General features: G+C 39.3%; 1 protein-coding gene across 8 annotated transcripts in view; it reads right to left on the bottom strand.

Moving 5' to 3' along the window:
• ARMC2 (armadillo repeat containing 2) overlaps positions 1-27,558 on the bottom strand; it is an 87,830-nt gene that overhangs the window by 12,754 nt on the left and 47,518 nt on the right. For 3 of the 8 annotated variants that reach the window (XM_080998811.1, XM_080998810.1, XM_080998809.1), the window contains 10 exons: positions 19,004-19,142; positions 16,492-16,748; positions 15,739-15,811; positions 14,900-15,079; positions 12,390-12,589; positions 7,858-7,934; positions 6,534-6,620; positions 5,489-5,664; positions 4,029-4,131; positions 3,100-3,320 (listed from right to left, as the gene is read on the bottom strand). In XM_080998811.1, coding sequence (XP_080854937.1) covers positions 3,100-3,320; positions 4,029-4,131; positions 5,489-5,664; positions 6,534-6,620; positions 7,858-7,934; positions 12,390-12,589; positions 14,900-15,079; positions 15,739-15,811; positions 16,492-16,709 — 1,335 coding nt within the window. In that variant the 5' untranslated portion in view covers positions 16,710-16,748; positions 19,004-19,142. Of the gene's footprint in view, positions 1-3,099; positions 3,321-4,028; positions 4,132-5,488; positions 5,665-6,533; positions 6,621-7,857; positions 7,935-12,389; positions 12,595-14,899; positions 15,080-15,738; positions 15,812-16,491; positions 16,749-17,909; positions 17,994-19,003; positions 19,143-23,343; positions 23,462-23,494; positions 23,667-23,692; positions 23,841-27,558 lie in introns of those variants that run through there. The other 5 variants (XM_080998812.1, XM_080998814.1, XM_080998813.1 and 2 more) reach the window with 5 other exon arrangements.

The following is a 27,558-nucleotide window of genomic DNA, read 5'->3' as shown; positions in this document are numbered from 1 at the left end:
AGGGGGGTTGTTTTGATGAGAACTTTACCAATGACTCCCACTGCTAGACTTACATAAATGCCCTTTGCAAAGTGATCTGCATGTCCCCTCTACTCTTGTCAATAGTCAAACTCCAATTTCCATGTTTCATCATCATCCATACTGGAACAAGAGCTTTTTCATCGGCTATTGCTGCTGTACGGAACATCTATCTTGCATCTCTTTGCTTCACTGATTCTCTATCCCTTTTCTAATCTCCTCTGAAAATTGCCTCTCTGCTAGCTTGCTTTTGCCTCTTAAATAATAGAATAGGGCATAAAGACATTTGATTCCATTCCTTTATCACTTTTCCCCAAACTTGCCAAAAGCATAGAAAGTAGTCACAAGAATTAAACTTTTTTTTTTTGGCCTTCCCTTGCTGGAGTACTACTATTTTCTCATAGTGACCCCATGATTACTATACACCACAGTCCAACACCACCATATTGTTTGTGTGCATAACAGGTGAGATAGATAACTGTAAGAGCATCAAACAGCACTTCCTATAAGCTTGCTCTGGATCCCTTTTAGGATTTCGTTAATCACTAAAATAAAGCACATGTTACTATATTTAGCAAAATAGAGCTTTTTTTATTTATGTGGCAGAATCTTTTGGCTTCCAGAATACTTTTATTTTTCCATATCTTCATTATTTGTAAAGGGAATCCTTCTAAGAGTAATGCTTCATTACCTCTTCATTTTCAAGTGATCATAGCAGCTACAATTGTATATGTAAAGTACAGGAAATAAAACCAGAGACTAAGATTCAAGAGATTAGTAAGTATGTTGAAATGAGGGGTATGGCAACTCTAAACAAATTCATCTAGGCAACATGAGCTAGTCAGAGAAGATAAATTTGCACAACACTTGAACAAGATTTGAATGGATTTAAATAAGTGTGGAATGATAAACAAATAGCAGTGATTGGTAATGCTTTCCTTTTGATATAAGGAAGCTATAAATAAAATAAAGTTGGTGTTTTGTATTAACAAATGATAACCAGTTTTTGTTCCAAACTTTGCAGATTGTGGACAAAATGGATTGTTTCAAGAGGTGGCAGAAAGATTTCTAAATTTGTCTGGCAGGGCAAGAAGCCCAGAATAAAATTTAAAATACTAACGGATGCAAAGGAAAGAGGTGGATTTGCCCTGCCAGACCTTAAGCTTTACTATGAATCAGCAGCTTTTTGCTGGTTGAAAGAATGGCTACTTCTTGAAAACACTGACATTTTGGACTTGGAAGGTTTTAACAATGTATTTGGATGGCATGCATATCTATGGTATGATAAGGTCAAAGTACATAAAGCATTTAGAAACCACATTGTCAGGAAAGCGCTATTTAATGTTTGGTTAAGATATAAGGATTTGTTAGAAAATAAAACCCCAAGGTGGCTGTCACCAATGGAAGCGAAAGCCTTGAAAAAGGTCAATATGGAGGTCAAATGGCCAAAATATTGGGAAATTTTGGAACAAGATGGAGATAGACTGAAATTGCAGAGTTTTGAAAAACTAAAAAATAAAGTGCGAGACTGGCTTCATTATTATCAGATAATGGAGGCATTTAAATTGGACAGGAAAATTGGCTTCCAGGTGGAAAGATCAAAATTAGAAACAGAACTGTTAGAACCCAAAACTAAGAATTTGTCAAGAATGTATAACTTGCTGCTAAAATGGAATACTCAGGATGAAACGGTAAAATCGGCTATGATTAAATGGGCACAGGACGTTGGATATAACATTATGTTTGCTGACTGGGAACAGTTGTGGACCACAGGTATGAAATTTACGGCATGTAATGCCTTAAGAGAGAATATTATGAAAATGATATACAGGTGGTACATAACCCCAGTCAAGCTTGCAAAAATTTATCACTTGCCCGATAATAAATGCTGGAAATGTAAAGAAACTGAAGGTACATTTTTTCACCTTTGGTGGAGATGCCCAAAGATTAAGGCTTTCTGGGAAATGATATATAATGAATTAAAAAAGGTATTTAAGTATACCTTCCCTAAGAAACCAGAGGCCTTTCTCCTGGGCATAGTCGGCCAAATGGTGTTAAAAAAGGATAGAACTTTCTTTATGTATGCAACAACAGCAGCAAGAATACTCATCACAAAGTATTGGAAGACACAAGAACTTCCCACGCTGGAGGAATGGCAGATGAAACTTATGGACTATATGGAACTGGCGGAAATGACTGGTAGAATCCGTGACCAGGGAGAAGAGTCGGTGGAGGAAGATTGGAAGAAATACAAAGACTATCTTCAGAAACATTGCAAAATTAAAGAATGTTAGAGTGATGTTGGACTGAAAATAAGCAGTTTCCAGCTGTACAGGTTAAGGTTAATAACAGACTAAGACTAAAGATTAGGATTAAAGACGTTTAATGAAATGGAAATTTGACAATTAAGAGGTAAAATTTTAATGTTACATTATATTAAGACTAAAGATTAGGTTTAAAGAAGTTGAAGTTATATATTTCAAGATTATATTAAAATTAAAGATTGGGATTAAAAAAGTGGAAAAGAAATTGCTGGACAAACAATTTGGATTGGAATACAAAAGAGGGAGGTATGAGGAAGTCCAGAAAATAAGTAAATTTAAAAATGGAAATGGATTAGAGATATTGTTTTTAATTGTTATGGTTTTTTTATTGTTGATTCTTGTTTTTTGTGGTTTTTTTAAATTTTATTTTCGAGATTTGTATTGTGTATTTGTGTATCTTTTTTGATGTTCTTTTTTTTCTTTCTTTGTTGTTTAATTTTTGATTGAAACTTTAATAAAAATCATTTTTTTTAAAAAAAAGATAACCAGTAGAAATCAAAATATCTAAGGGGCAAAGTCAAAAGTGTTTTTAAAAGATAATTGTGTGTATCTTATACAGGAATATATAAATTGCTATCTTTAGTTATTTTTTATTTGTTCCTATATTTCCTATTCTTTACCATAACTTGTGAAGCTCCAACTGTCATACATAAATACACACGTACCTGTTTTCTCCCTATCATTGTTTTATATTTCACGCAAAGTCTCAAGACTGGTCCCAAATCTTATCTGGTTGAAATAAAAGTTTAACTCTGACCTGAACCAAGAGGTGTCCTGAACTGGAAAACCGAGCATCATTTTCATTAATTTCATTGATCTGCTTCATGAGTTGCAACAGTATTTCAACAGTTCCCTTGCTGACCATCTCATTAATGAGCTTTGCATTTCCAGAAATGAATTTTATAGCGCCCATACAATAGAGAAAGGCCTCAGTAGTTGCTTGCAAGTCTTCAGCTCTCAGAACTTCTAGCAGAGAATCTATGGAGAAAATTGTGAATGCTAATCTGAACAATGCTTATTGCCTCTTACCTTGATGTGACCAAGAGTGGGAGTGCCCAGACATTTGCCCAAGGGAAATTCCCCACCTCCTCCTTCCCAAGGCAGCCTGCTGTTACACCCCCCCAAAAAAAACCCTGTTCTGAAAAGGAACAGGGCTGGGATGAGGGGCTACAGTATCAGGGAAACTGGCTGGAGGGAGCTTGGGTGAGCAGAGCTCTGATTCACACAAGCTACCGCCACCCAATTTTAGAGTGTACATATGCAAGACTCTAAGTAATCAAAATGAGGTATCATAATTACTGATTACTTTCTGGTATCAAATACATTCACTACCTTCAAGATAGCAGGCTGGCTGAATATAGATGTGAGCTGACATTTTTTCTGGTGCTCAGTTGTGGTTTATTTGAGTTCAAAAGGTTAAAATAAAAACTTCCCTCCATCCTTGAAGTATCAAAGGCAGACATACCTGGATACTGAATAGTGTGGGAAATTCAGAGTGCTTTATGCTTGGGGGGGACGGGGGAAGCAATCTAAAATCAAAATGCAGCCTGGAAATCATGTCTGCATTCCTGCTTCATTTCTAGACTGCTCCATTTCCCCCAACAAATTAAATGTGTATTTTCTCTTATAAATTACCCAAGAAATAAAACATGGGTACAGCCATGGTAGAATTTATAAGATACTTACCCAATATTTGGTCATGTTGAATGATGGAATCATTTTTTTCATTTCTGCTTATTTTAAACACCAGTTTGCAGACATTAAGCAGGTTCTTTCCACTTACTTTCAGCTGCAAATAACACAGGAAAAAAGCAACATCAGTGCAATCAATACTTGATGGGGAAATCTGTTTTAAATAGACAAGCATCAGTGTGTCAAAAAAGTGCAGGAAGGACTTGATGGGTTCCCAAAAATCTTAAACTATGGTTTAGGAAGCTGGGGTTGTTACATCCTAACTGGCTATCTGGCATAATTAATCACAGAATTCTCAGACTCTCCTTTCCTAACTGTGCTCTTGAATGCCTGGGCAAAAGTGATATGACTGCTCCTTATCCAAACAAGCACACACACATATAAAGGCACACGCACGCGCGCGCACACACATTGGTGAGAAGATATGGAAAGCATGCATGAAATACTACACAATAATTTAATCAGGCATAACACAAAATAAAGGGTGCAATTCAAACCATTTATGCAATTTTTAAGTTCCACTGTTTTTGGTGTGAGAGATTTAAGCATGAGCTTGATTTCAATGAGACTACAACCTTTCATGGGCAATATATATTAAAAGCATAGAAACCAAAAGGCAACTAAAAGACTCGTTCATATTCATGTGCTTAAGTCAGAGATCTCTACAGATGTGCCTAATTTTACCTGTATTGCACTCATGATTCTGAGGTCTATTTTTATAGGAGTGAAGGGTTTTTGTACAAATGCAGTTTAAAATCTAAAAATGAGAACGTCATGTCAGAATGGCTGACAAGACTGTTCCTGCACACCCATTACAGTCATTCAAGCTGTATTAAAATTTTCACTGAGTATGAAAACTAAAAGTATGCAAATGAGTTTCACCTCTTTCCCTCCAATATTTTCAACGTGGAATAAGAGCCTATGATACATAGAGCAGTGAGAGAATCATAAGATTTTTTTCCCAGATCCTTAGGTTTTTTAATCAGAGATTTCATCTTTTTTATTGTGGGTTGCATTTTAATGGTTTATTTCTGACAGGAAGTTTCTGTGGCTTTACTTAACAATCTAATACATCTGATTCACTTGAGAGAGGCTTATAATTTTCCAGTTTGATGCATAGCACAGCATTAACAGACAAATATTCTGGATATTCTGGTGGGCTAAAACCAATAATACAAAACATATATTTGGGATACCATGTAGCAATACAGATTTTTGTTTTAATAGGGCAATTATTAAAAATCACATGCTCACAGGATTTGTATTTCATACTTATAAAACTATATTAATTCAGTATTTTTGAACTTCTGGTTTAACTCTGTGTCTTCTCTTTTGTAAAAAGTTATTGTGTTTCTTGATACTTAGGATTCATCATACAATTTCACACAAACAGGGAGCTTAAAGCACATACAAAACATCAAATTGCACCATGATCCCTCCACACTTTAACTTACGCCCAGAATAATTTTTGCAAGTTTCAGGCCAAGCGGATCTGACGCAATGTCAACTAATTTGTATAAAGTCTTCAGAAGCAAATTTCGTCTTTTAAATCGCTTGCAAAGCATATTTCCTTCCTCCAAGGCCTTATAGAGAATAGTACAGGCATGGCAAAGTCTTTCTACGTTGTCCTCTATTTGATATGGAAAAGAATAAAGCAACATCAATTATCAAACATTTTTCAGAGTCACCAAGAAAAAACAAAACCATAAATTGACTAAAAGGAAAAGCGTTACAGAGATATAAGAAACTCAGTATCAAGCATGATTCTAAAAACGGTAGCCTAAACCTGAAACCTTTAGGTCAGTGGTGAGGAATCTCCAGCCCACGGGCCTAATTAGGCCCATCAGCTCTCTCCATTTGGTCTGTACTGTAATGCCATTTTGGCCAAGCTGCGCCCACCTGCCCTATTCATAGATGCCATATATGATGTCATATGTGGTGCAGGTAAACATGTGGCCCAGCCAAAAGGGGTTTGCAGGCATCACTGATCAGCTGATTGACAACACTTGCAAAGCACCTCAGGTGCCTTGAAGCCCTATGCACAATGATTTGCAACCTTCAATGCTTTGGAACTTGCAAAGCATTGTGCATAGTGTTCTACAAGCACTAATGATCAGCTGACTCTCAGTGCCTTGCGGTTTATGCTTTTGCCCCCATGGTTTGATTTCACACCATGCAGGCAAAAGCAGGTCACCTGATATCATGGTGATCTGCATCAGCCGAATGTCATCAGCATACTGATAGTGCACTGCCCAAATCTCCTAATGACCACTCCCAGTGGCTTCATGTACATGTTAAATAGCATTTCCCCCTACCCCAAATCTGAAATGGCAGTCCTGATCATAGTGCTGAAAAGCGGATGTGGATCACGCCCTCAACCATAGGCCACAATATATTACCAATGCAAGAACATTAATTGGAATATCAATTACTGGAAGTAAGTATCAGAAAATCTATTTTGTGAAAGTCATAACAAGTATCATAGAAACCATTATGCACCAGACTCTAATTCATGTAGAATTGGTAAAATTTTCATATTCCAGTAGTTTTCTTCCTCTTCTGTCTCATTAGCTTCCAAAGTATTTTCTGAAATTTGAAAACATGTTATTAAGTGACCACACAATGAAACTTACACAACATATGCAAAACTGATTTTAACAACCATATTAATACTTTAGAATGTGTAAATGAGTGGAATCTTAACAATCTAAAGTACAGTATCTGCCTAAGCAATAAAAAATTATTTAAGGTTATTATTTTCAACTAACTCAATGTATGTTTGAATTTTTTTTTTTTAAAAAGGAAACTTAAACAACAAAAATTGACAAGTTGAACAAAATGTCTTGGTGGTTTGTCGGTCATAACCACATCTTTGCAGTCTGGTCAGAGAAATGACATTGGCTTGCATTTATTGGCTGCTGTTCTTAGTATGTAAATACAAAAGCCTTAGCAACACTGAAAGTCGAACCCTTCCAAGCTTACTGTTTCAACCTTTTTGCAGAAGCAATGGAAAAGAAATACACTAAGCTTTACATATAAGTGAATCACTCTAACAGGTTCTTAGCAGTGTAAAATAGCTTGACTGCCTAATCTATGTCAATCTGTACTAAATGAGAATGTATATTGGGCAGCTGCATACAAATTCTAACCACTGCTAGCATATCATAATACTGAGTGATGATGTTCTTTTGCAGCTTCTGAATGCTCCATTAAAAAGACTTTTGTAATGGGTTGCTTCCAATATGCCTGTTTAGCAAATTAGAGTACCAGGCAGGTTGAATCACTTCTAGCCCAGTTTTTAATTAGAAGGGAACACTCAAAAATTATATAAGTGAAACAAATCTAACGGCTATTTCAAATTTCAGGTATAGGTTATATTTTTAGTTAGAAAATAAATAAAACAGAACATCATGTCTATTCAGAAACTTGACAGAAACTTGACGCAATGCAGCAAGGTGTGAAAGCTGGCATGGTGCAACTTTTAGATTTAGTTGGCATGCTAGTATCAGGCACAATCTTTCCTAAGCATGTTTACTTGGAAGTAGACCCCAGTGAATTATTTCCAGGTATTATGTTACAACACCCTGTAAAATGTTAGCTGTGAGTACTTCTTGAAGAAAAATGTTGAGAAAGAACATAATTAGCAAATCACATGTCTGACTGCTATCCACAATAAAAACAGCTTCATGAAAAAAATCAGATGCTTACAACTATGCATATCACTTATGTTTTCTAAATGCAAAGGTGCAACCCAACAGTGTACAAGAAAGAAAACCAGTAATTTTTTTAAAAAATCTATGCTTAACCAAACGATGTGATGTACCTGACACAGTTGCAGACTTAGTCCACTCAGAGTTTTCTAGGCATGATGAAGGACTTTCTTGCCCGTTAACCTGGTCACTTAAAAATGGGAAATGAGATTAACACAGAGAAAACTGTAGGTACACATCATGTACATAGTAGCACTTTCAGCTTTCCATGCACACAACTGGGAAAGTTATTTTTGGAAAATTGAAAGTGCACCTCAGTGCTGGTAGAACTTCACCAAACCATCCCCCAGGAAAATGCACACACTGTAGTCTCAGACTCTGGGGTTTTCTCAGCAACCCAAACTAGAACATAAACGCCAACTTTCTGATAAACTGGAAAGTTGGGCTTCCCCCCTAGCCCAATAACTTCCTATTATCTGATTGGGACTACCAACCACAGCTCACAATCAGAGGATCAATGCAGAGGCTGCCAAGTATTGACACTGTGAAACTTCTTGGCCTAAGTTAACTCACCACAATCAGTTTGGGAATCTTATAGATAGAGCAGGAGTCTGTCTGCTCTGTCCAGCCTTAGCTAAGCAAAATAGCCATAAGTTTATTTATGTCTTCTGGTGCCAGTCTTGAAAGCCAACAGGCAATCCCCAGCTGAGGCAAAAGGCCCATCATCATATTATATACATTTTAACCAGCTAGTTTTAGGAGCAATGAAAGCCCAAATAGTATTTCCTCCTTTTGTGCTTCCACCTCACTGATTACTACCAGTACCGCTTGTGTTTACCATTATCATAAGTGAGACTGTCAATTGTTTAATACAGTTAATAATTTTATATATTACTTACATTTTCCCACAAGTTGTATTTAAACAATATTTCACGAATCAATCAAAGCATGCTGCAGTTAAACCGTCAGGCCACAAGAGGCCGCCATTATTGAACATAAAATACTGACAAACTTCTTTTTCTATTCAAGACTAAGAGAATCAACAGTACAAAGGATTTTGCTGTCATGAAATAATGAAGTGAATCTAAATGTTAGCCTTAAATTCTACTTATGGTAATTTCTTAGAGCAATTGGTGCTCATGCAAAATGTATTTATTAACATCTGATCTTCAAAAAAGGTATACATTTTATATTTTCAACAAAAAATATCAGGTAGATTTTATTTTATTTTACAAAAAAACCCTGTTTGCTTTGAAATACTCTTCTATCATTTCCATACTGTTTTGCAGTGTACAAAGCAGTTAAGAGTCTGTGAATTCTCATTTCTGAGCTCAATTAAGATTTCCACAAAACAACCATACATCCATCTCACCTTTAAAATCCCCACATTTGTTGGTGCTTGTGAGAGAAAGACAATTCTCTTAATTATGAGGAGTAATTATCTAACCATCCCATTATGCATATTAAGCTTCTGTAAACCAACTTGGGAAGGCTTTGCTGTGAAAGGTGGCATAGAGTACTTTTAAAGAAACAAGAGTTCTGCTTGAATTTCAATGGTCCCGTGGTAATTTGGTCACAAAATGTTAATATGAAGCAACATTTACAGCCAGTGAATCCACTGGGCAGTTCTTATGGCTAGAGGTTCATGTCTAAGTTACTATCAAATTCCAGGAAAGGGGACACAAGGACAGGGGGAAAAGGGAGGAGGGGAACTAGAGCAGAAGCTTATGTTTGAATTAGATAGTTTTTTTTACACCCCATAGGATTTTATACAATTCATACTTATGAGTAGGTCAACTGATTTCATTGGGTCTACTCTGACTTAGTTAGAGACAACCTTATAACTGTAAGCATGTACCTGAATAACATGGACATAAGAAAAATTAAAGGTGCCTATTACGTAGAGCAGTGCTTTTGTCAGTGTGAATACTAGAATTTAAAGAGCATCAATCCACTTACATAAGATTTTAACCCTACATACTTTGCTACCATAATTAGGCATTGTCAAATCATATTCACTAAGCACAGCGAAAATGAAATAGAACAATCTGCCTCAAAACTGGAGGGAATGTAAACATCTAGCATTCAAAAGTAATATGGATAAGAAAAAGTGAAAATGTGCCGATAGAGATAAATCAGTTTAGGTGAATGTAAAGAAATTTAACTGCAACAGTAATTCTGCGAAGTGACAAATTATTTGAGTATACCTGCAAATTTAACAATTATCACTCTGTGCAAGGCATAGTCTCATCAATTATGAAGAACGGTAGATGCAAACCCTTTGCAAGCAAGTATTCACTTGGGGACGAAAACTAATTTCCAGCCTCGCTGCCATACAAAATGAGCAGAATGAAAGGAAATTTGGAAAAGCTCAATACATTTTTGCGGCCCATGAAATCCGTTATACAAAATATTTTAGTATGAAGGGACATAAATCAGCTTAGGATGAAAACGAAGTATATTCTTTCCTTTATATCTGCCTCCTTCCACCAACTTGCCCCCCCCAACTTTTCCTATTAAATTTCAAGTGCCCTGTGTTTGGCATCCCATTCTGCACCCATTCCTCATTGCCTTTCAATCTCTTTCCTTTTGTTTGGTCTTTCCAATATACCGTAGAATGTGCAGACTTGGATTACGTCCAGGACACAAGCTGTTTTCCAATAGCTACATTCTAAACTGTTAGAACTGGTTATCAAATTACCAGTACTTTCTCAGGCTCAGAGTTAAAGAAACTTTAGCTGATAATATTACTCTGAAATATTACTATGAAACGTATTGTAAGAAACTCAAGTGTACACAAGCATTAATTCCATCTTATTTTAGAAAAGTGATAGCATAGCAACAGATGGCACAATCAGGTAATCGTTTGGTGGAGGAGAAATTGGGTACAAATTAATTAGACATTTTTTTTACTCCTGGCCTCTTGGAACTGGCAGATTCTTCTGCAGCAACAATTGCATGCATACAGTCCTGATCAATCTTAAGCAGAGCAGATGCACTGGTAAGAAAGGCAAAAAGTAGAACTGTTGGCTGATAACCATTGGGGAATTAAGTATCAATGACACCTACTTGAATGGAGACAAAATGAGCATCTCACTAAAGTTAATAGTCCCAAGGACATTAAAAAAACATTGCCTGGGAAAATAGTGGTATATTTTTTCATTGCAATCATCTAACAAGGGCTCAGAATCCATGTTTTAGGGAATGTAGCAGAATGTCTGCATCCAATACCCTAGCCACTTTTTTGTTTGTTTTTTGTTTGGAAGCTTCATTAGTTGTCATTATTGTTAAAGTAAATAATGTTCCTAGAAACAATGCAAACAAATGTAGCATCAATTTTTGAGAAAGGGGTACAAGAGGCTTAAAATACAGCCTGGACAAGAATGATAGTTTTGACCCTGGGTCCTGTATGTTTAGATCCATAGAGAGTATTTGGAGAGGGGCAGCGATTTGCTGTTGTCAGGAAAAGGGGGATAGGAAGTATTCCTTAATTTTGTAAACAGTTGTCTACAACAGCAGGAAGCACAAAGTTTGGTGCTAAGATTCCTAACACCAATGCAAGAGGAAACCATTTGATCCTTTGATAGATTAAGAACTAGTTTTCCTTAACTGCACCAGTAGGTAAAGCTAAAAAGCACTTGCCAAGGGGAGAAGCAAGCCAATGTCTTTTTAAGGGGTGGGCAATTGAACCAGGAATAAAGAAATACAATAAAATTTAATGAAGATGAAAATTAAACATACATACATACACAAATTTGGGTCGCTTCATTCAAAATCCCTGGGGAGAAATAGTAATATTATTATTGGTGTTGAGTAAAAGACCCCTGGGTAGTTAAGTCCAGTCAAATTTGACTATGGGGTGCAGCGCTCATCTCCACTTTCAGGCCAAGGGAGCCAGTGTTTGTTCACAGAGAGCTTTTCGGGTCACATGGCCAGCATGACTAAACTGCTTCTGGAGCAATGGAGCACCATGACGGAAGCCAGAGCACACGGAAACGCTGTTTACCTTCCCACCACAATGGTACCTATTTATCCACTCACGCTGGTATGCTTTCAAACTGCTGGGTGGTAACATTATTTGAAAGATTTGTTTCATTTATAACTATCAGTAACTGGAGAGTTACTAAGAATTCCAAATAGTAGCATATTTTACAAGAGGAATTTGAACACTGTTATCATCTTTAATATGTAAAATCATTTTTTTGCCATGTAGTTGAAAAATAATGTTTTTATTTGGCCTCTGGCATATCTTAATTTTTGAGCTAATTTTTCAGCAATAGCTATGGACCAGATTTAACTATACCATAAATCCTTATTTAATCCTTCTTAAATATATCCATTTTCTTGTGATAACCATCATGACAGCTAACAATGGTGTAGTGCCATGAAGCCACTCTCCTGACAGCGATACCACTGCCACCTGGGACAGGTGGAAGGGCAGTGAGACCAGTGCTGTGTTGGTGCACTGCTGGAGCCAACATGGCCCTTCTGCATCCTGTGCCATCCTGCACCCTTGCACCACCCCAGTAAGCAACAGTGATGCTGATGTCAGCCGCGTGGCTCCATGACAGCACTGCAGCACACCAGCTGCTCCCACTTTTAAACGTTTTGTGTGAAAATACCTGAAGATAAATAAAATACTGACCATTGATTGCTGCACTGAGGTGAAGGTGAAATGTCTGTCATTTGTGAATATACTTCTTCCCCTTGTATCTTATTTTGATGCTCTTTATATGTTAATGGAACACACTTATCCTTAAAGGTCAACTGGACAGTCAGGTTTTGACTTTCATCTCTAGTTCCAGAATGATCACACGTGGTAGGGTGGTCTTCAAAATCCAGTGTCTTACCTGTTTTAACAAAATGGATAAAGTGTTCTTATAAAGGAAACATACAGAAAGATGTCCTTAAAAGGACAGCTAGTCTTCTGAAATACTATTATTCACATTGTAATAACTGTCCTTGCTAGCTGGCATTAACTAAAATAAGAGAAATCGGTATAAAAGGAACTGATGCAGGCTGGTATTCTTTCCATCAAAGTTTTTTCTAAAGACACATGAACTCCTAATGACATCTTAATTCATAAGAGCTCTTACCTTTCTACTGTATAGAAACTTTTATTCCTAAACTAAGTGAAAATGTTTTATATACTGCAGCATCAGTAATAAGATAAGGTTAAAGAAGCACACTCAAATTTAATAGTTTCCCCAAAGCAGTCTCTCTCTAACTTTCTTCCCAAAGGACAAAGCAGTGGAAATATGATTTTGTCATGGATGCTTTAGCTGAAATAATATTTCTGCACTACAAGGAGGTTGGACTAGATGACCCTCAGGATCCCTTCTAACTCTACAATTCTATAATCCCACCCCCTTGATTGAGAAGTAATCCCCTCTACCTTCTTAGATAGTATAGAAATCAAGAACTACATACAGTGGTGCCCCGCAAGACGAATGCCTCGCAAGACGAAAAACCCGCTAGACGAAAGGGTTTTCCGTTTTTCGATGTGCTTCGCAGGACGAATTTCCCTATGGGCTTGCTTCGCAAGACGAAAATGTCTTGCGAGTCTTGAGATTTTTTTCGCTTCCCCCCTTTTCTAAGCCGCTAATAGCCTTTTAGCCGCTAAGCCGCTAAGCCTTTAATAGCCGCTAAACTGCTAATAGCGCTAATCCGCTAATAGGGTTGCTTCGCAAGACAAAAAAACCACTAGACGAAGTGACTCGCGGAACGGATTAATTTCGTCTTGCGAGGCACCACTGTATTGTATCCATATATATATATAGATGGATGTGCTCCAATCTAACTACCTGGCATTTCAACCCAAACCCTTCCTTCATACATTCAACTAAATCCTGCCCCCCCCCAAAAAAAGGGGATCAGATTTTTTTTGAAAGAAACTATTGAAGATTTTGATGTATCTTCACTACAGTTGTCTGGATCCTTGGTTAGTTCTATTGGTGAAATGGGAGGAAGGTGACTTTTGGCGAGTCCCCATCCCCCTGCAGCCCTTTACACCCACTGAAAGTCTCTGGAGGGCTCAGGGACTCTCTGGAACAGAGTGGTGGGGCTACAGGAGCAATTGGTGAAAAACTGCCCTCCCTCCTTTTGATTGTGGGTTCCTCCACTGGACTGAAAGTCTTCCATAGATGGAAGGAACCCATCCATTTGTAGAAGGTTAATTTATGGACTAACTACACATGAGGATAGTGGCATGATAGTATTCATGACATTGATTTTGTTAAAATTAAATACCAGGCACATGGGGTGGTGGTGAGAATAGTCAGGAGAACAGCAAGGGGGGAGGGGGAAGCATGGCTTTCTAAATAGCTCAGTTGGTTAGAGAGGGGTGCTGATAACACCAAGGTTGCAGGTTCAATCCCCATATGGGACAGCTGCATATTCCTGCATTGCAGGAAGTTGGACTAGATGACCCTCAAGGTCCCTTCCTACTCTCCAATTCTATGATTTAAGCCTTCCCTCCCAGCCACAATCTCATTAAAGTCACACAAACACAGCCAAACACAGTAACTAGAGGTCCCCCCTCCACAAAATGCTAATTGCCCAAGCATTTCTGTTTTGGGTATGTGTAACTTTTAATGAGATTAAACCTCTCCTCCCATGCTGTGAAGCCAATAACTACTGCAGCTCCCCCAGCCTAGCATTTCATTTTAAAAACAACACTATTTCTGATCACATCATTAGCATCTTGCACAGTTTGGCCCTTAGGATCCACATCAATGTATGAAAAGACATTTCACTTGGGATGAACTGCAAACTAAATCACTGGACTTTAAGAGAAGGGCCATAGTTCAGAAACAGAGCATCTGAAATGCATGTGGAAGTTTTCAAGTTCAATCACTTGGCATCTCCAGGAAGGGGAGGGAGAGAACCCTGCCTGAAATCCTGGAGAAACAATATAGAGCTAGATGGATCAGTGGTCTGAGTCAGTATAAGGCAGCTTCCTATGTTCCTAGGACTGCAAGCTAGGGCTGCTGGAGCAGAAAATTTTCTGCATCAGCAGTGAGTTGGACTAGGGGACCTTTGAGATGCCTTCAAACTCTATGACTCTATGAAATCCAATTGTTCAGTTAGGCTGATTCTAATATATTTTATAATTGAGTTCTTACAAAAGCTTGGTAAAAAGGATTAAATAGAAACATTCTTACTCTCATTGGGAAGTAGTATTTTATCTGGGAGAAGGTTTCCATGAGATGCGGTTCTAAACAAACGGGCACGAGCATTGCTGATTCTCCTAATTTCCTCTGAATCTATTGGTGATTTAGGAGGTGAAATATGATGCTCCTCATTATTCCTGGGTGATGACAGCAACTTTGGCTTCTGTTACAAGAAAAGATCTAATTTAACATACAGGCACTTGTAAGAATCAGAAGATGGAGGTTATTAACATTATGGGTTTTGCCATAATCTATTTATTGACAAATTTCTTCTCATAATAGTTTTCCCTGAGCAAGAAGTTCCACTAAACTTAAGCCAGCCTGTTTACTACTTCATCTAATCTTCCTGGTAAATAACAGGAGCTGACTCTGAGGTCTTAAGTGAATTCACAAAGGAACAAATACTCCGAAGGGTATTCTTGTTACAGACCACTGTAGTGAAATTCCACAAAATTTTATTTACACACATTTCCAAAGATGGTTTTGGAAAGAAGGGGGGTGGGTGAAGCAAGACATGGATGCTTCAGTATCAGTCTTTGTAATTTTACTTCCAATGGATAGGACTAGGGATATGCCACAGTTCCACGAGACTGCAGAAAAAGCACCGAATGTAGTAGTGGGCACAAATTCACTTTCCTGATAATATAATTGTAAAAAGCAAGTTCCTCCTAAGGAGCCAGAGAGGCAGCTGAAAAATACTTAAGTGATGGAAAGTGGCCTTAAGTGTCAATCTGCATTAAGTTTGCAAAATGCAGTCTTTCTTGGCACATAATTTTAATGGAGCACAGAATACACAAAGCCCTGCTAAAAGATAATACATACATGGTCCAGTGGGCTTAGACGTGCACAAGAGACAGGCCTTGATTCAACCCATTCAAAGCTGGAAGCATGAAGACTGGAATGAAAAACAGAACATATTAATTAAATGTGTAGATAACATGTTTTTCTTCACAAAGTACTTTCTATGTGCATACTAATGGAGTGAAAATTCTACCTCTGCCAAATTGCTTTACTGAAAATCGCTTTTTTGGAATGCAAAACAAAACACAGGTTAGAGAAGATGTAAAGAAAATAAAGGGGCTAGTTATATGCCATGGTGCCTATTCTACTTAATGGCACAAGGAATAACGCTGCCTTATTCCAAGTCCCCTCTATGCTGGCTACTGAGCAGCTGTAATGGCAATCCATATTGTGATAGTGCTTCTCTTTTAGAAGCAATTCCTTTGGGAATGTCAAAATCAACAAGAGCAGGAGATGACACATCCAGAAAGCAAATGAGAGGTGCTTCAGCTTCCTACACATTAAACCTAATAATAGTTTTGGGTTGACAGTGAATACTTCTTTTCCTTTTAAAAGTTGTCAGAAACACTTCAGTTATTTCTAGCCAAACTTCTTATCAGCTACATCCATACAGCAGGAAGCATGTACTCCCTACCAAAATAGATGGAGAATTTTATACCTGCGTTTTTATACTTCTCTAATTCACCTGAATCAATATTGGTGACAGACACTTATATTTTATCCCCCATTCACATGGAATATAGGGTTATAGCCATTCCCTCCAAAACCCCATACCTAAAAGCAGAAGGTGGTCTGTTTTCAGGTGTTCTTGAAGACGCAGATCCAAAAAGCTTCCTTTGCTCCTCCCTTGGTGTGAACGGTCTTTGAGTTCTTAAAATCCTTAGTGTATTTCGTGCTTCATTTATTATCTCAGCACTGGTCTTCTGGACAGCTAATGGGGGCTTATAGAAACCTTCTGAATATTCTACATTTTTGTTCTTTGAGGGCTTCATTTTTCTGATAGAAATGAGTTTGCAGTAAGTACTCCAACACTGTGCAGAAGAGATAGGAAATATAAAACCTCTAGAAACTTGTTTGCAATGTCAGTATTTCAAGGTTCAGCTCACACTCTGATGAACATCTAATCCCTGTGTTTCCCACTGCATTGGTCATTAGTTCATGCTGCTCAGCCATCTGTCTGCACCACAGATTAGCATGGTCAGTCTAGTCTGCATGGCAGCAGAAGCTATTCTGCTGCAGGATTCTCCAGTGCTGCTTTGTTTCTGCTATTATTGATATATTTGTGTTACTTCCTGATACAATTAAAGTAATCAGCAGCACATGCAAGTGCAAATGCACCCTTAAGGCATCAAGACCATTACGAAATACAGTGGTACCTCGGGTTACATATGCTTCAGGTTACATATGCTTCAGGTTACATACGCTTCAGGTTACAGACTCTGCTAACCCAGAAATATTACCTCGGGTTAAGAACTTTGCTTCAGGATGCGAACAGAAATTGTGCTCCAGTGGCACGGCAGCAGCGGGAGGCCCCATAGGCTAAAGTGGTGCTTCAGGTTAAAAACGGACCTCCGGAACGAATTAAGTTCTTAATCCGAGGTACCACTGTAAAACATTATTTCAGACAATCTCTAAATTCACAGAACCTATGCACAGCATAGCCTTGCCCATCAGATATGGCTGCTTTAAATAAATGCCTTAACAATAATAAATTACTGCTTTCAGAATCTAAAATATTTATTTGCAGTGTTATATGCGGCCCATGGTAAGATGTAAGATGAGCTTAATACACACGAAGGTAATACTTATGTGATGTTGAAGAGGGCATTTTGTCTACGGTGTATTGTTTATATAGGATGACAAGCTGGATATTTTTTGTTTTTTCAGTGCATTTCTGTAGTAAGGCTTACTGAACATCTTGTTCAGCAAAAAATCCTGAATAAACCAAATTTGAAAAATCCCCTTGGGGTGTTATTGGGAGCTACTGGTATGCATGTGTGTGGGGTTGTTTTAACAGAGTAGAAGAGCAGTATTTAAACTCTATGGTCTCCTGGAGGACTTCCAACATACATTTAAGGCCATTTTGGAAAGTGTCCTGGATATTCCATCTGAACTATGTCAGAGTATCTCCTGTGTGATTTTCTAACTTCCATCAGTATACAATTTATAACTTTACATTTTACAACTTCTACCTGCATTATGCATGTGGTAGCTGCATTACTGGGGGACAAAGGCAGGCCAGACACACTCAGCTGATGGGCCAGGTGGTTGTAATCCCACTTTCCCACAACTTTGGAGCCTATGTCGCTGCATCAAGCAGTTCGTCCCTTACCTTTCCCGCCCCAACCTGGCCACAGTGATCCATGCGACGGTCATCTCCAGGCTTGACTACTGTAATTCGCTCTACGCGGGGCTGCCCTTGAAGCTGACCCAGAAACTCCAGAGGGTGCAGAATGCTGCAACGAGGCTCCTCACGGGGTCTCTGCCATGTATTCACCCAGTGCTTTTCAAACTGCACTGGCTCCCGGTAGAGTACAGGGTCAGATTTAAGGTGCTGCTTTTGACCTTTAAAGCCCTTCACGGCCTAGGACCCTCGTACCTACGGGACCGCCTCTCCCGGTATGCCCCACGGAGAGCCTCAAGGTCCATAAATAGCAACACCCTAGTGGTTCCGGGCCCTAAGGAAGTTAGATTGGCTACAACCAGAGCCAGGGCCTTTTCAACTCTGGCTCCGGCCTGGTGGAACGCTCTGCCTCATGAGACCAGGGCCCTGAAGGATCTGATTTCTTTCCGCAGGGCCTGTAAGACAGAGTTGTTCCGCCTGGCCTTTGGGTTGGAGCCAATTTGATTCCCTCCCTCTCTTTCTTTTTTCCTTTCCTTCTCCTCCTGCGATGAGGCTAAATTTTAATATTTTAATATTTCAGTATTTTAATGTTGCATTTTAATTTTGTTTTTAAGTTGTAATCATTCAACTTGTTTTTATTATTGCTTGTAAGCCGCTCTGAGCCCGGCCATGGCTGGGGAGGGCGGGGTATAAAAAAAAAATTATTATTATTATTATTATTATTATGTGGATTAGCCCATTCAGAGATGCAACTTTTGGAACCTGGGAGAGAAAAGCACTCTCAGATAACTCAAGCTTCCTTGCAGTACTGAAGTGCCAATGATGATTATCCTGCTGCTTTATTATTAATGGCAAAGAAACAATGGAGAAGTACAGTGAGCACAGAACATCACTTACCAGTGGGAAGGAAGTCACACAAACATATGCACAAAAGATACTCACCAAAGGATTCACTGCTATGCACTTTCAGGGCCAAACACAACAGTTTCCTGACTCCATAGAAAACTTCATTAAATAACCATATAAACACCCACAAGCTGAAGATGTGGTAAATACTACAATGATGATATCACAGCAGGATCTGAATGATAAAAAGAAAACATTTACTGTCAAAGCAAACAAGGCAAGTTATCAGTGCTATCTAGGGATTGTTCTAATAGAAAATGTAAACCGAAACTACAGCCAAAAAGAACAAACACTAAAATCCTACACAAGACAGATCATCAACTTAAAAAATGCAAGCTCTAGATAGTCCATATCTCAATGAAAGATTTCTTCCACATTTATGCAGCTTAAGGCAACATGCCAAGTCAATTTCTTTGTAGATAACCAACAAAAATCTAACCAGAATATTTATTGTTAATTTGTTGCCTCCTCTGCATAAAAAGGCATGGCAGTTTGACTTCTAGTAAAAACTTCTCAGGACTTAAGTTTGTATAATGTGCTTCTTTTCAAACCACTTCTTTTTAAGCACAAACTCCACAGCCATTATTACATTCTTTCAAGGGATCAAAGCTTCTTACAGAACAGTGACTGGGACCTACTTCACACATGCATATACACACTTGATTTCTCTGTACTTGTTTAATGTACACTGGATGACTGGCAGGCGAATGTGGGTTTCTCAAACAGGTTGATCTGCTATTGCGGCTTTTCTCACTTAAAAATCATTTTAAAAGTTTCTGAGAAACCTTCAACAGAATAGGCTGAAAACAACTGCTCTTAGGTATGCCAACTGGCCTCTGAAATTCAACATGCGGAAAATGCAGCTGGGAAACTACACATTCATTGAACGCTGAGCAAGCTGGAAGGATTTATTGGCAGGAAGAACTTCCTGCCAGACTTTTCAGAACCATAGGCTGTGCCAACAAAGTTTTAAGTCTTTTAAGTTTTTAAGTGTTAAGTTATTATTTCAGTAGTTATACAGACTTTTCTATAACGGTTAGATGTATGTATGTATGTATGTATGTGAAAATACAATTCAGTATATGGTAACCCAGTTCACACATCAACCATGGCTCAGCATGTGGGCTCCTGAAGTGAAGATCACGGCTGCTGTACTCCTTATCCAATTCTGCTGCTGCTGTGCTATCTGGGGCTAAGCTATGGTTTGGCTTTGGGCTCATCCATACTGTCATTTGATGTGGATAGTAAACTTCACATACTTCCATTGTTGTTGTTTAGTCATGTCCGACTCTTCGTGACCCCATGGACCAGAGCACGCCAGGCACTCCTGTCTTCCACTGTCTCCCACAGTTTGGTCAGATACTTCCATTAATTGTTAGCTATCTCACCAAACTACAATACCCAGGGTTCCTTTGAGGAAGTCATGAGACTTAAAATGATGAGTGAACTATACAAATTTTTAGAGTAGATTAACAAACAAACCAATTTTCTAATCTGGAAAATTGCATCAGATACGTATATATTTTGTGAGTTGTTTTTGTTTTTGTTTCTTTTTTGTTTCTTCTCTTCTATCACAAACTCCAAGATGGAGTCATGATTTTGGCTTGTAAGTACTAACAGTAGGTTATATTTTAATTTAAGTGCTATAATCAAATGATAAATTAAATTTGTGACAGGAATATAAACAGAAACAAAATCTTTCAGTTTCAATTTCTATTATACTCCCTGTTGCACTGTGAAGTTTTAGAACACCTTAACAATTCCTATGTCGCTGGTCTCAGTCTTTGAAGAATGAGTCATTTCCTTCTACTTTAAAATCCTTACATTTTGCTCTAGAGATATACCATTTATTGGATTTTAATATTTGCTCTCTTTTAATTAAGTAACTGGCAACCTGGGAGACATGAATACATTCTGTACTGCAGCAGAAGCATAGCCCATGACAGGTTCTAATTAAGTTTCAATCAAATCTCCTTTCGATCTTAAATTGTCTGCCTTACAAGTACATTTATGATGGAGGCGTTGATTGCAGAGCCATAGTCAAGCCTGCAAACAGACTTTTATTTTTAAAAAAATCCTGTCTCCTCACTTACCACATTTTGACCAACTCTGCTCATAATGAAAAAGTTATGATTTATTCTTAGGATATGGCATAATTCCCTCAAAAATAATAAAACACACATTATTAAAAACATGCTCCTTCAGTATTTGTGTTTTATGTTATATTTGAATAATGAAGGAGCCACATACAGTGGTGCCTCGCAAGACGAAATTAATCCGTTCCGCGAGTATCTTCGTCTAGCGGTTTTTTCGTCTTGCGAAGCAACCCTATTAGCGGCTTAGCGGATTAGCGCTATTAGCGGTTTAGCGGCTATTAAAGGCTTAGCGGCTTAGCTGCCAAAAGGCTATTAAAGGCTTAGCGGCTTAGAAAAAGGGGGGGGGAGCGGAAAAAAAATTGCAAGACTCGCAAGACATTTTCGTCTTGCGAAGCAAGCCCATAGGGAAATTCGTCCTGCGAAGCGCATTGAAAACGGAAAACCCTTTCGTCTAGCGGGTTTTCCGTCTTGCGAGGCATTCGTTTTGCGGGGCACCACTGTACCCTTAATCTGAATGGCATTCCTACACTGGAAGAACCATCATGTCTTTGAAATAAAGACTAATCTGAATTCTGAGAAGAAAAATAAAAGTTAGCAGCACATTAGAGCTGCTTTCCCCCCAGTGATTTGAAAAGATTAAAAACTCACAAAGAATCATGCTGATCAGGTCTCAGGAAGGGAATTCAGGAGAGGAAGGAGGAAATTTGTTTTTCTTCTGTTCAAGCCCCGCTAAGGCCATTGCCAGAGGCATACTTAGGCCCCCTTGCACCCCAGGCAAGAAGCTAATAGTGCTGCCAGCTGGCCAGAGAGGAGGCCCTACAGGCCTGCTATGATGGAGTCAGAGTGGAAGGGTGTGATTTATACGCCCCCCCCCCTTGACCTGGGCCCTTGGCAGGGCCAACCTTACCGACACCAAGGACACCTCTGGCTATCGCTGTCTATACAGTGGTACCTCGGGTTAAGTACTTAATTCGTTCCGGAGGTCCATTCTTAACCTCAAACTGTTCTTAACCTGAAGCACCACTTTAACTAATGGGGCCTCCCGCTGCCGGAGCCCGGTTTCTGTTCTTATCCTGAAGCAAAGTTCTTAACCTGAAGCACTATTTCTGGGTTAGCGGCGTGTGTAACCTGAAGCGTATGTAACCCAAGGTACCACTGCATAGCACTCGAGGATTTAGGTTTAGGGCTGCCTGCCTGCCTTGATTTATTCTCAGCTCTCTTTTTTTAATAGCAGGGGTGAGGATGCTGGAAAATGTTAGGCGTGTCCCTTTCCCCTTTCTTTCATTCTGAAATATACCAGTATAGTCCAAGAAAGGGAGTTTATTTTAACTCTAAAAGCATACACCACCACCCAATTGTAATCTTCCCACCCTCCAGAATACTTACTTTTTATATATTTTAGTGTTTTAGTTATGTCACTCTAATACCCTTAGGGAGTGAGGGATATAAATGGTTTTAAACAAATAAGTTAATAAATAACTATAAACTGCTATTGAGCATGCCCATTTCTCCTCCTCCTTCCTTTGCAAATTGATACCCTTGCATTACTATATCCTGAAAGCAAACATGTGCTTGTTGCACTGTATTTGGAGTGTGTGTTTTAGATTATTACAGACTTCTATATGCATTTTTTTTAAATTTGGTTACCCAAGCTAAATGAACAGGCACTCAGTTGCCTAAGTTCACAATAAGTTAGGGACCAATTTAAGATAGCCAGACTACAAAAAAATTATAAGGTCATCCTTTTGACTTCATTTGTCACAGTTTTCCAAACTCTTTTAAATAACAGTTTTCAGGCCTGGTGTAACTTGAGATATTCAGATTATTCCTGAACCAATCATTGATACTTCAAAGGAATCAGAAGCATCAGTGCAGCTGGCACAACTTCCCCACCACAGTTGTTTTAAATGAATTTAAATGAATTTACTAGCTGGGGCTTTTCACAACCACCACCCCAGCCTTACACACACACACACTTCCTGAGCAGAAGCAGCCATATACACACAGGCTAGGCAGTGTGGGATAACTTCAATATAGTTATAACAGGAACTCAGCTGAAAGAAATATCACATGATTTAAATAGCTGGGTTCACAATTACTCCTATGTTTCTCACCGACACAGCAGCCTTATGCATATTATATTTTTGCACAGGCAAAATGTAGGACATTTATGTATTTGCTATTCACAACAATTCACGCAACAAGCTGGTTCTAGAGAGAACCAAGTTGGTACCAGCGTGGTTCTTCTTGTCTTTAAGGCTTCATTTTCTACATATTTACCTATTTCACTTTCAGTATCTTCTAGGAACAGATGCATTTTTAACCACCACCACCAAACCTCACTCCCAATTCAAGGCTTGAGTGCAGGGGCGGCACCCCTGATGCCATCCGCCAAGAGGGTTGGCAGCCCAGGAAAAGTCCAGTAACTCACACAGACAGGCAGACGGACGGACGGAGGTATATAGAGGGAGAATCTAGGCAGACAGGCCAGGAAGTCCTTAGCAGTTCCTGCTCCAGGCGGCATCCTGTTCCCTGGGAACCGACCAGGTAGCCTCGGTCACCATAGCAACCACACGCGCGCGCGCGCAGAAACCCTACTTAGCTGCCCCCTTCCTCCGACCCTCCACACCTTGGGCTCCCCGTGTCCTCCAAGCTATTGAAAGGAAGAAATGTATCCGAGAACCTGCGGGGAAAGGACGGTCGCCGCGTCAGCCGCTGCTGCTTTTTCTGCTCACGTCGCAGCCGGTGCACCGTAAGAGCGGCCAGCGGGCGCCTCCGTCGTCGGTACTGGGCATGCTCAAAAGAACGGCGCATGCTCTGTAGCAGCGGCCGAAGCCTTTGCCCTTATCCCCTCTCGAGCTACTTCCGCGTTGTTGTTTTTTTAATACGGCAACCTGTCCCGAAATGTTGGCGGGCGAGCAGGCGGGAAAGGCGGGGCTATTCTGCCGCAAAAACGACATCGTAGTATTCGTCCATGCTAACTGTGCTAGGTGGGAAGTCATTTATTAGCGCTCAAGTTTAAATAGGCCTAAAAGACCTAAATAGGACCTGATGGTCAGGGGTCCCTTTACCTTTACCTTTAAATAGGCACCACATTGCCGCTGGTTCTGCTGAAGTGTTCTCTGGCAGGATCGTTACTCTGCCCTGCATCGTGTTACAAAGTCAGCTCTGTGCCCACGCCTTATATCAGTTCACTAGGGGTTTCCACAGCGATGCCTTGCCCGGCGCAACAGACTTTAGCCCCATCTTAATTGCAATAGTTTGTTTTTCTTCCTTGCTCACTCACTGTAACTGCAACACCCTTATATGTAACATCATGACTACTTTTTCTACCTGTATGTAGTCTCTAAGGTTTATATGTTACATTATTGCTTCATGTATATATATTTATGTCAGCAGCCCTGTCACTCAGCCTAAATAATAGAATTGCAGCGATGGAAGGAACCTCCCCAAAAAATCTAATCCACGCCCTAAATCTCTGAAACCATGTTGATCTACAGATTATATTCTATTATATTATAGCAGCAGCTGCAGATCTGACAAGGGCTCTAGATCATTAGTGGGCTTGCTAAAAGAAAAAGGGTACTTCCAGATGGGCATTTATTGCAGAACCTGTGCTTCTAGACAGGGTTTTGGTTCTAGATTGTGCTGGAGTAGGTAGGGTTTTGGTTTAATCCAGCAGGACTCAGTTTACATTCTTATAAGCAGACAATGAATAGGGTTACATTGCAAATTCCACTGAGCTCAGTAGGACTTCTTAGTAAAATTGTGCTGTACAAGATTTTCCTGCCCTGTTTTGACCAGCTTTTAGTCTAAGTAATGCAGAAAATTAATCAAGCTCACTTTGTTTTGAATTTTCTCCCCAAACAACTCCTTTTAGCAATGGTCATTTCCGGGCCCCTTGCTTTGTATTTCTTTGTATTTGCTTTTCTTCCACCGTCAGATTCCAAAACATATAAAAGCTGAGGCATTTATAAAGAGGTTCCATTATGACCTTACTGACATTTATTTCATACATGTAAAGACCTAAGGCAAGTGTGCCTGTCATGCTCACCAGAAGATCCCAAAAAGCCCTTTGGAGTCCATCAGTGTCCATAAGCATCTGAGTGTGAATTACATTAATAGACCTCCCATGCATTCAGAGGGGAAATGCAAGTCTAGATTTCAACCGGAAGTGGTTCAATCATAATAATGCAAAATCCCCCATTTTCAGATTACTATCTTCCTGTGTAGCCAAGAAACAACTATCAGGTGTATCTTGCTTTATGTGTTGGGCTAAAGACATGTTGGAATAGCTCAGGATTGTAATGGCACCCATAAAGACCAGAGCCATCAAGGAGCTGGTGACCTTAGCATGAAAACTAGGTTTCCCCCAGCCCAGAACAACCATCCTGGGAATCTTCAACACCATATCCAATACCGCCTCTGTCAGGTGATTCACCAGCAGAATTTCTATTCTGTCCTGGTCACTCAACACAAGATACATATACTCCATACTGCACTCAAACAGACAAGAAGCCTAGAGACAGTGAGACTACAGAAACCCTGCATTGCTGCCACCAGTTCCTGACTCTAGTCTGATACTGAACTGAGTACTTAAGTAGGAGGGCATAACTAGGAGAAACTATACCCTCAGCTCGTCAAGCCACCTTTCAGTAATACAAGCTAGGTCAGCCTTTTTATCCACCATGGACTCATGGGTGAATGAGATTTTGTTAGGAACTGACTTTGCATTTAATAGCAGCACCAGCAGACTGCAATGCAAAGATGTAAGGCAATCACAAACCATCCGCTTGAGAAAGAAACTGAGCAAGTGAATAAGAATAAGGCTCACTTGGTGCCATTGTTACATATCATTATGTGCCAGAGCTATTCAGCAGCAGAAATGACTCCCTCAGAAGGTGGTGCTCTTCTTCACTGGAGGTTTTAAAGCAGAGGCTGGATGGCCATCTGTCATGGATGCTTTAGTTAAGATTCCTGCATCGAAGGGAATCAGACTAAATGACCATGTGAGTCCCAAGTCTTCAGTTCTATGATTCCATGAAAAACTTTCCTCTATAACCAGGTCTTTGGCCTTTAACTATTTGTGGCCTTTTAGAATTGGTTGGCATGCTTTTAATGTATTTCAAACACACACCCCTCTGGTTTTACTATATTTGTGGAGGGTTTTGCTTCCCTGTTTGCTTGGTTGGTTGGTTATAAGTCACTTAGGGCTGCCCTGGGCAAGATAAAACCCAGTGGGGAGGAGCATAGAGAGAGACAGAGGAAAACTAGAAAGTAACACTTAACAAAAAACTTACAAGTCTCAGTCTAAGGCAACCCCTTACACAGAAAGTGATGAAACTACAAATGGAAAAACATCACATCACAGGTCCTATTCCCCTTACACTTGACTATCCGGCCTTTTTAATCCTAACCAATCAAAACATAGGAACATAAGAAGAGCCTGCTGGATCAAGCAAATTGTATATATAGTCCACCACCTGGTTCTCTCACAGAGATAATTATAAACATAAGGATACAAGAAGAACCTGATGGATCAAGCCAAAGGCCCATATAGTCCAGCATCCTGTTCTCAGTGGCCAACAAGGTGCCTGTGGGAAATCCACTTTCTCCATGCCATGCATAATTTTATAAACTTCTATCATGCCACTCTTGCTCACCTTTTCTTTAAAATTAAGAAGTTCCAAATGCTGCAACCTTTTCTCTTAGGGGAGTTGCTCCAGACCCTTATCATTCTGAACCTCTTCCAACTCTACAATATCCCTTTTGAGGTAAAATTTCTGCTGCACCCCAAAGGGGGAAATTGGCCAGCCCATCCCTGGAAGCGCTACAAAACCCGAAAAGTTAGCTTGATCAACAACTATGGTGGGACAAAAAGAAAGAAGAAAGTATGGTGGGGCAATGGCAATTCAACAATACTGTTTTCAGCACTTAAAAAAGTTCTGTCTTTTTTAGCACCTAAGCCTTCAGTCCTAAACAACCTACTTGGATGTAAATTCCACTAAAAGAAATGAAGAGTTTCTTCCAAGTAAAGGTGGTTCGGATTGGGATTATAACCTGATATATAAGAAAAATCATTTTCATATGTCATTCTGGTTTTATAATATATATTTTTCTGTATATTTAAGATTCTTCTCATCTGTATTCCTCCTTTTTTCTTTTCCTGTGCAGGCAGACACCACAAAGGAAATCAAACTCCATCTGCAATGAACTAATTTTTCTTGGTGCTCCATTGTTCTCTGGTCCCCCTCTTGGTTTAAGAATCAAAAGGCAAAAATATTTCCAAAAGTCATTTCCTGACACATAATGGACAATTAATTGTTCTCTCTGGCTTTCTCCCCAGAACCTTTCCTTTACCTATATAGTATCCAGTCAAAACCTCTGGATCTAGTTCCATGATGCTGGCAAAATAATGAGCATGAACCTTTTCCCTATGATTATCATAATCTAACATTTCTTTGAGCCACTTTTGTATAAAAGTTACTAAGCTTT

The sequence above is a fragment of the Podarcis pityusensis genome (assembly GCF_964106645.2).
Source record: "Podarcis pityusensis genome assembly, chromosome: 3".
In the NCBI taxonomy this organism is placed as follows: domain Eukaryota; kingdom Metazoa; phylum Chordata; class Lepidosauria; order Squamata; family Lacertidae; genus Podarcis; species Podarcis pityusensis.
This window is presented reverse-complemented; position numbering and strand designations above follow the sequence as displayed.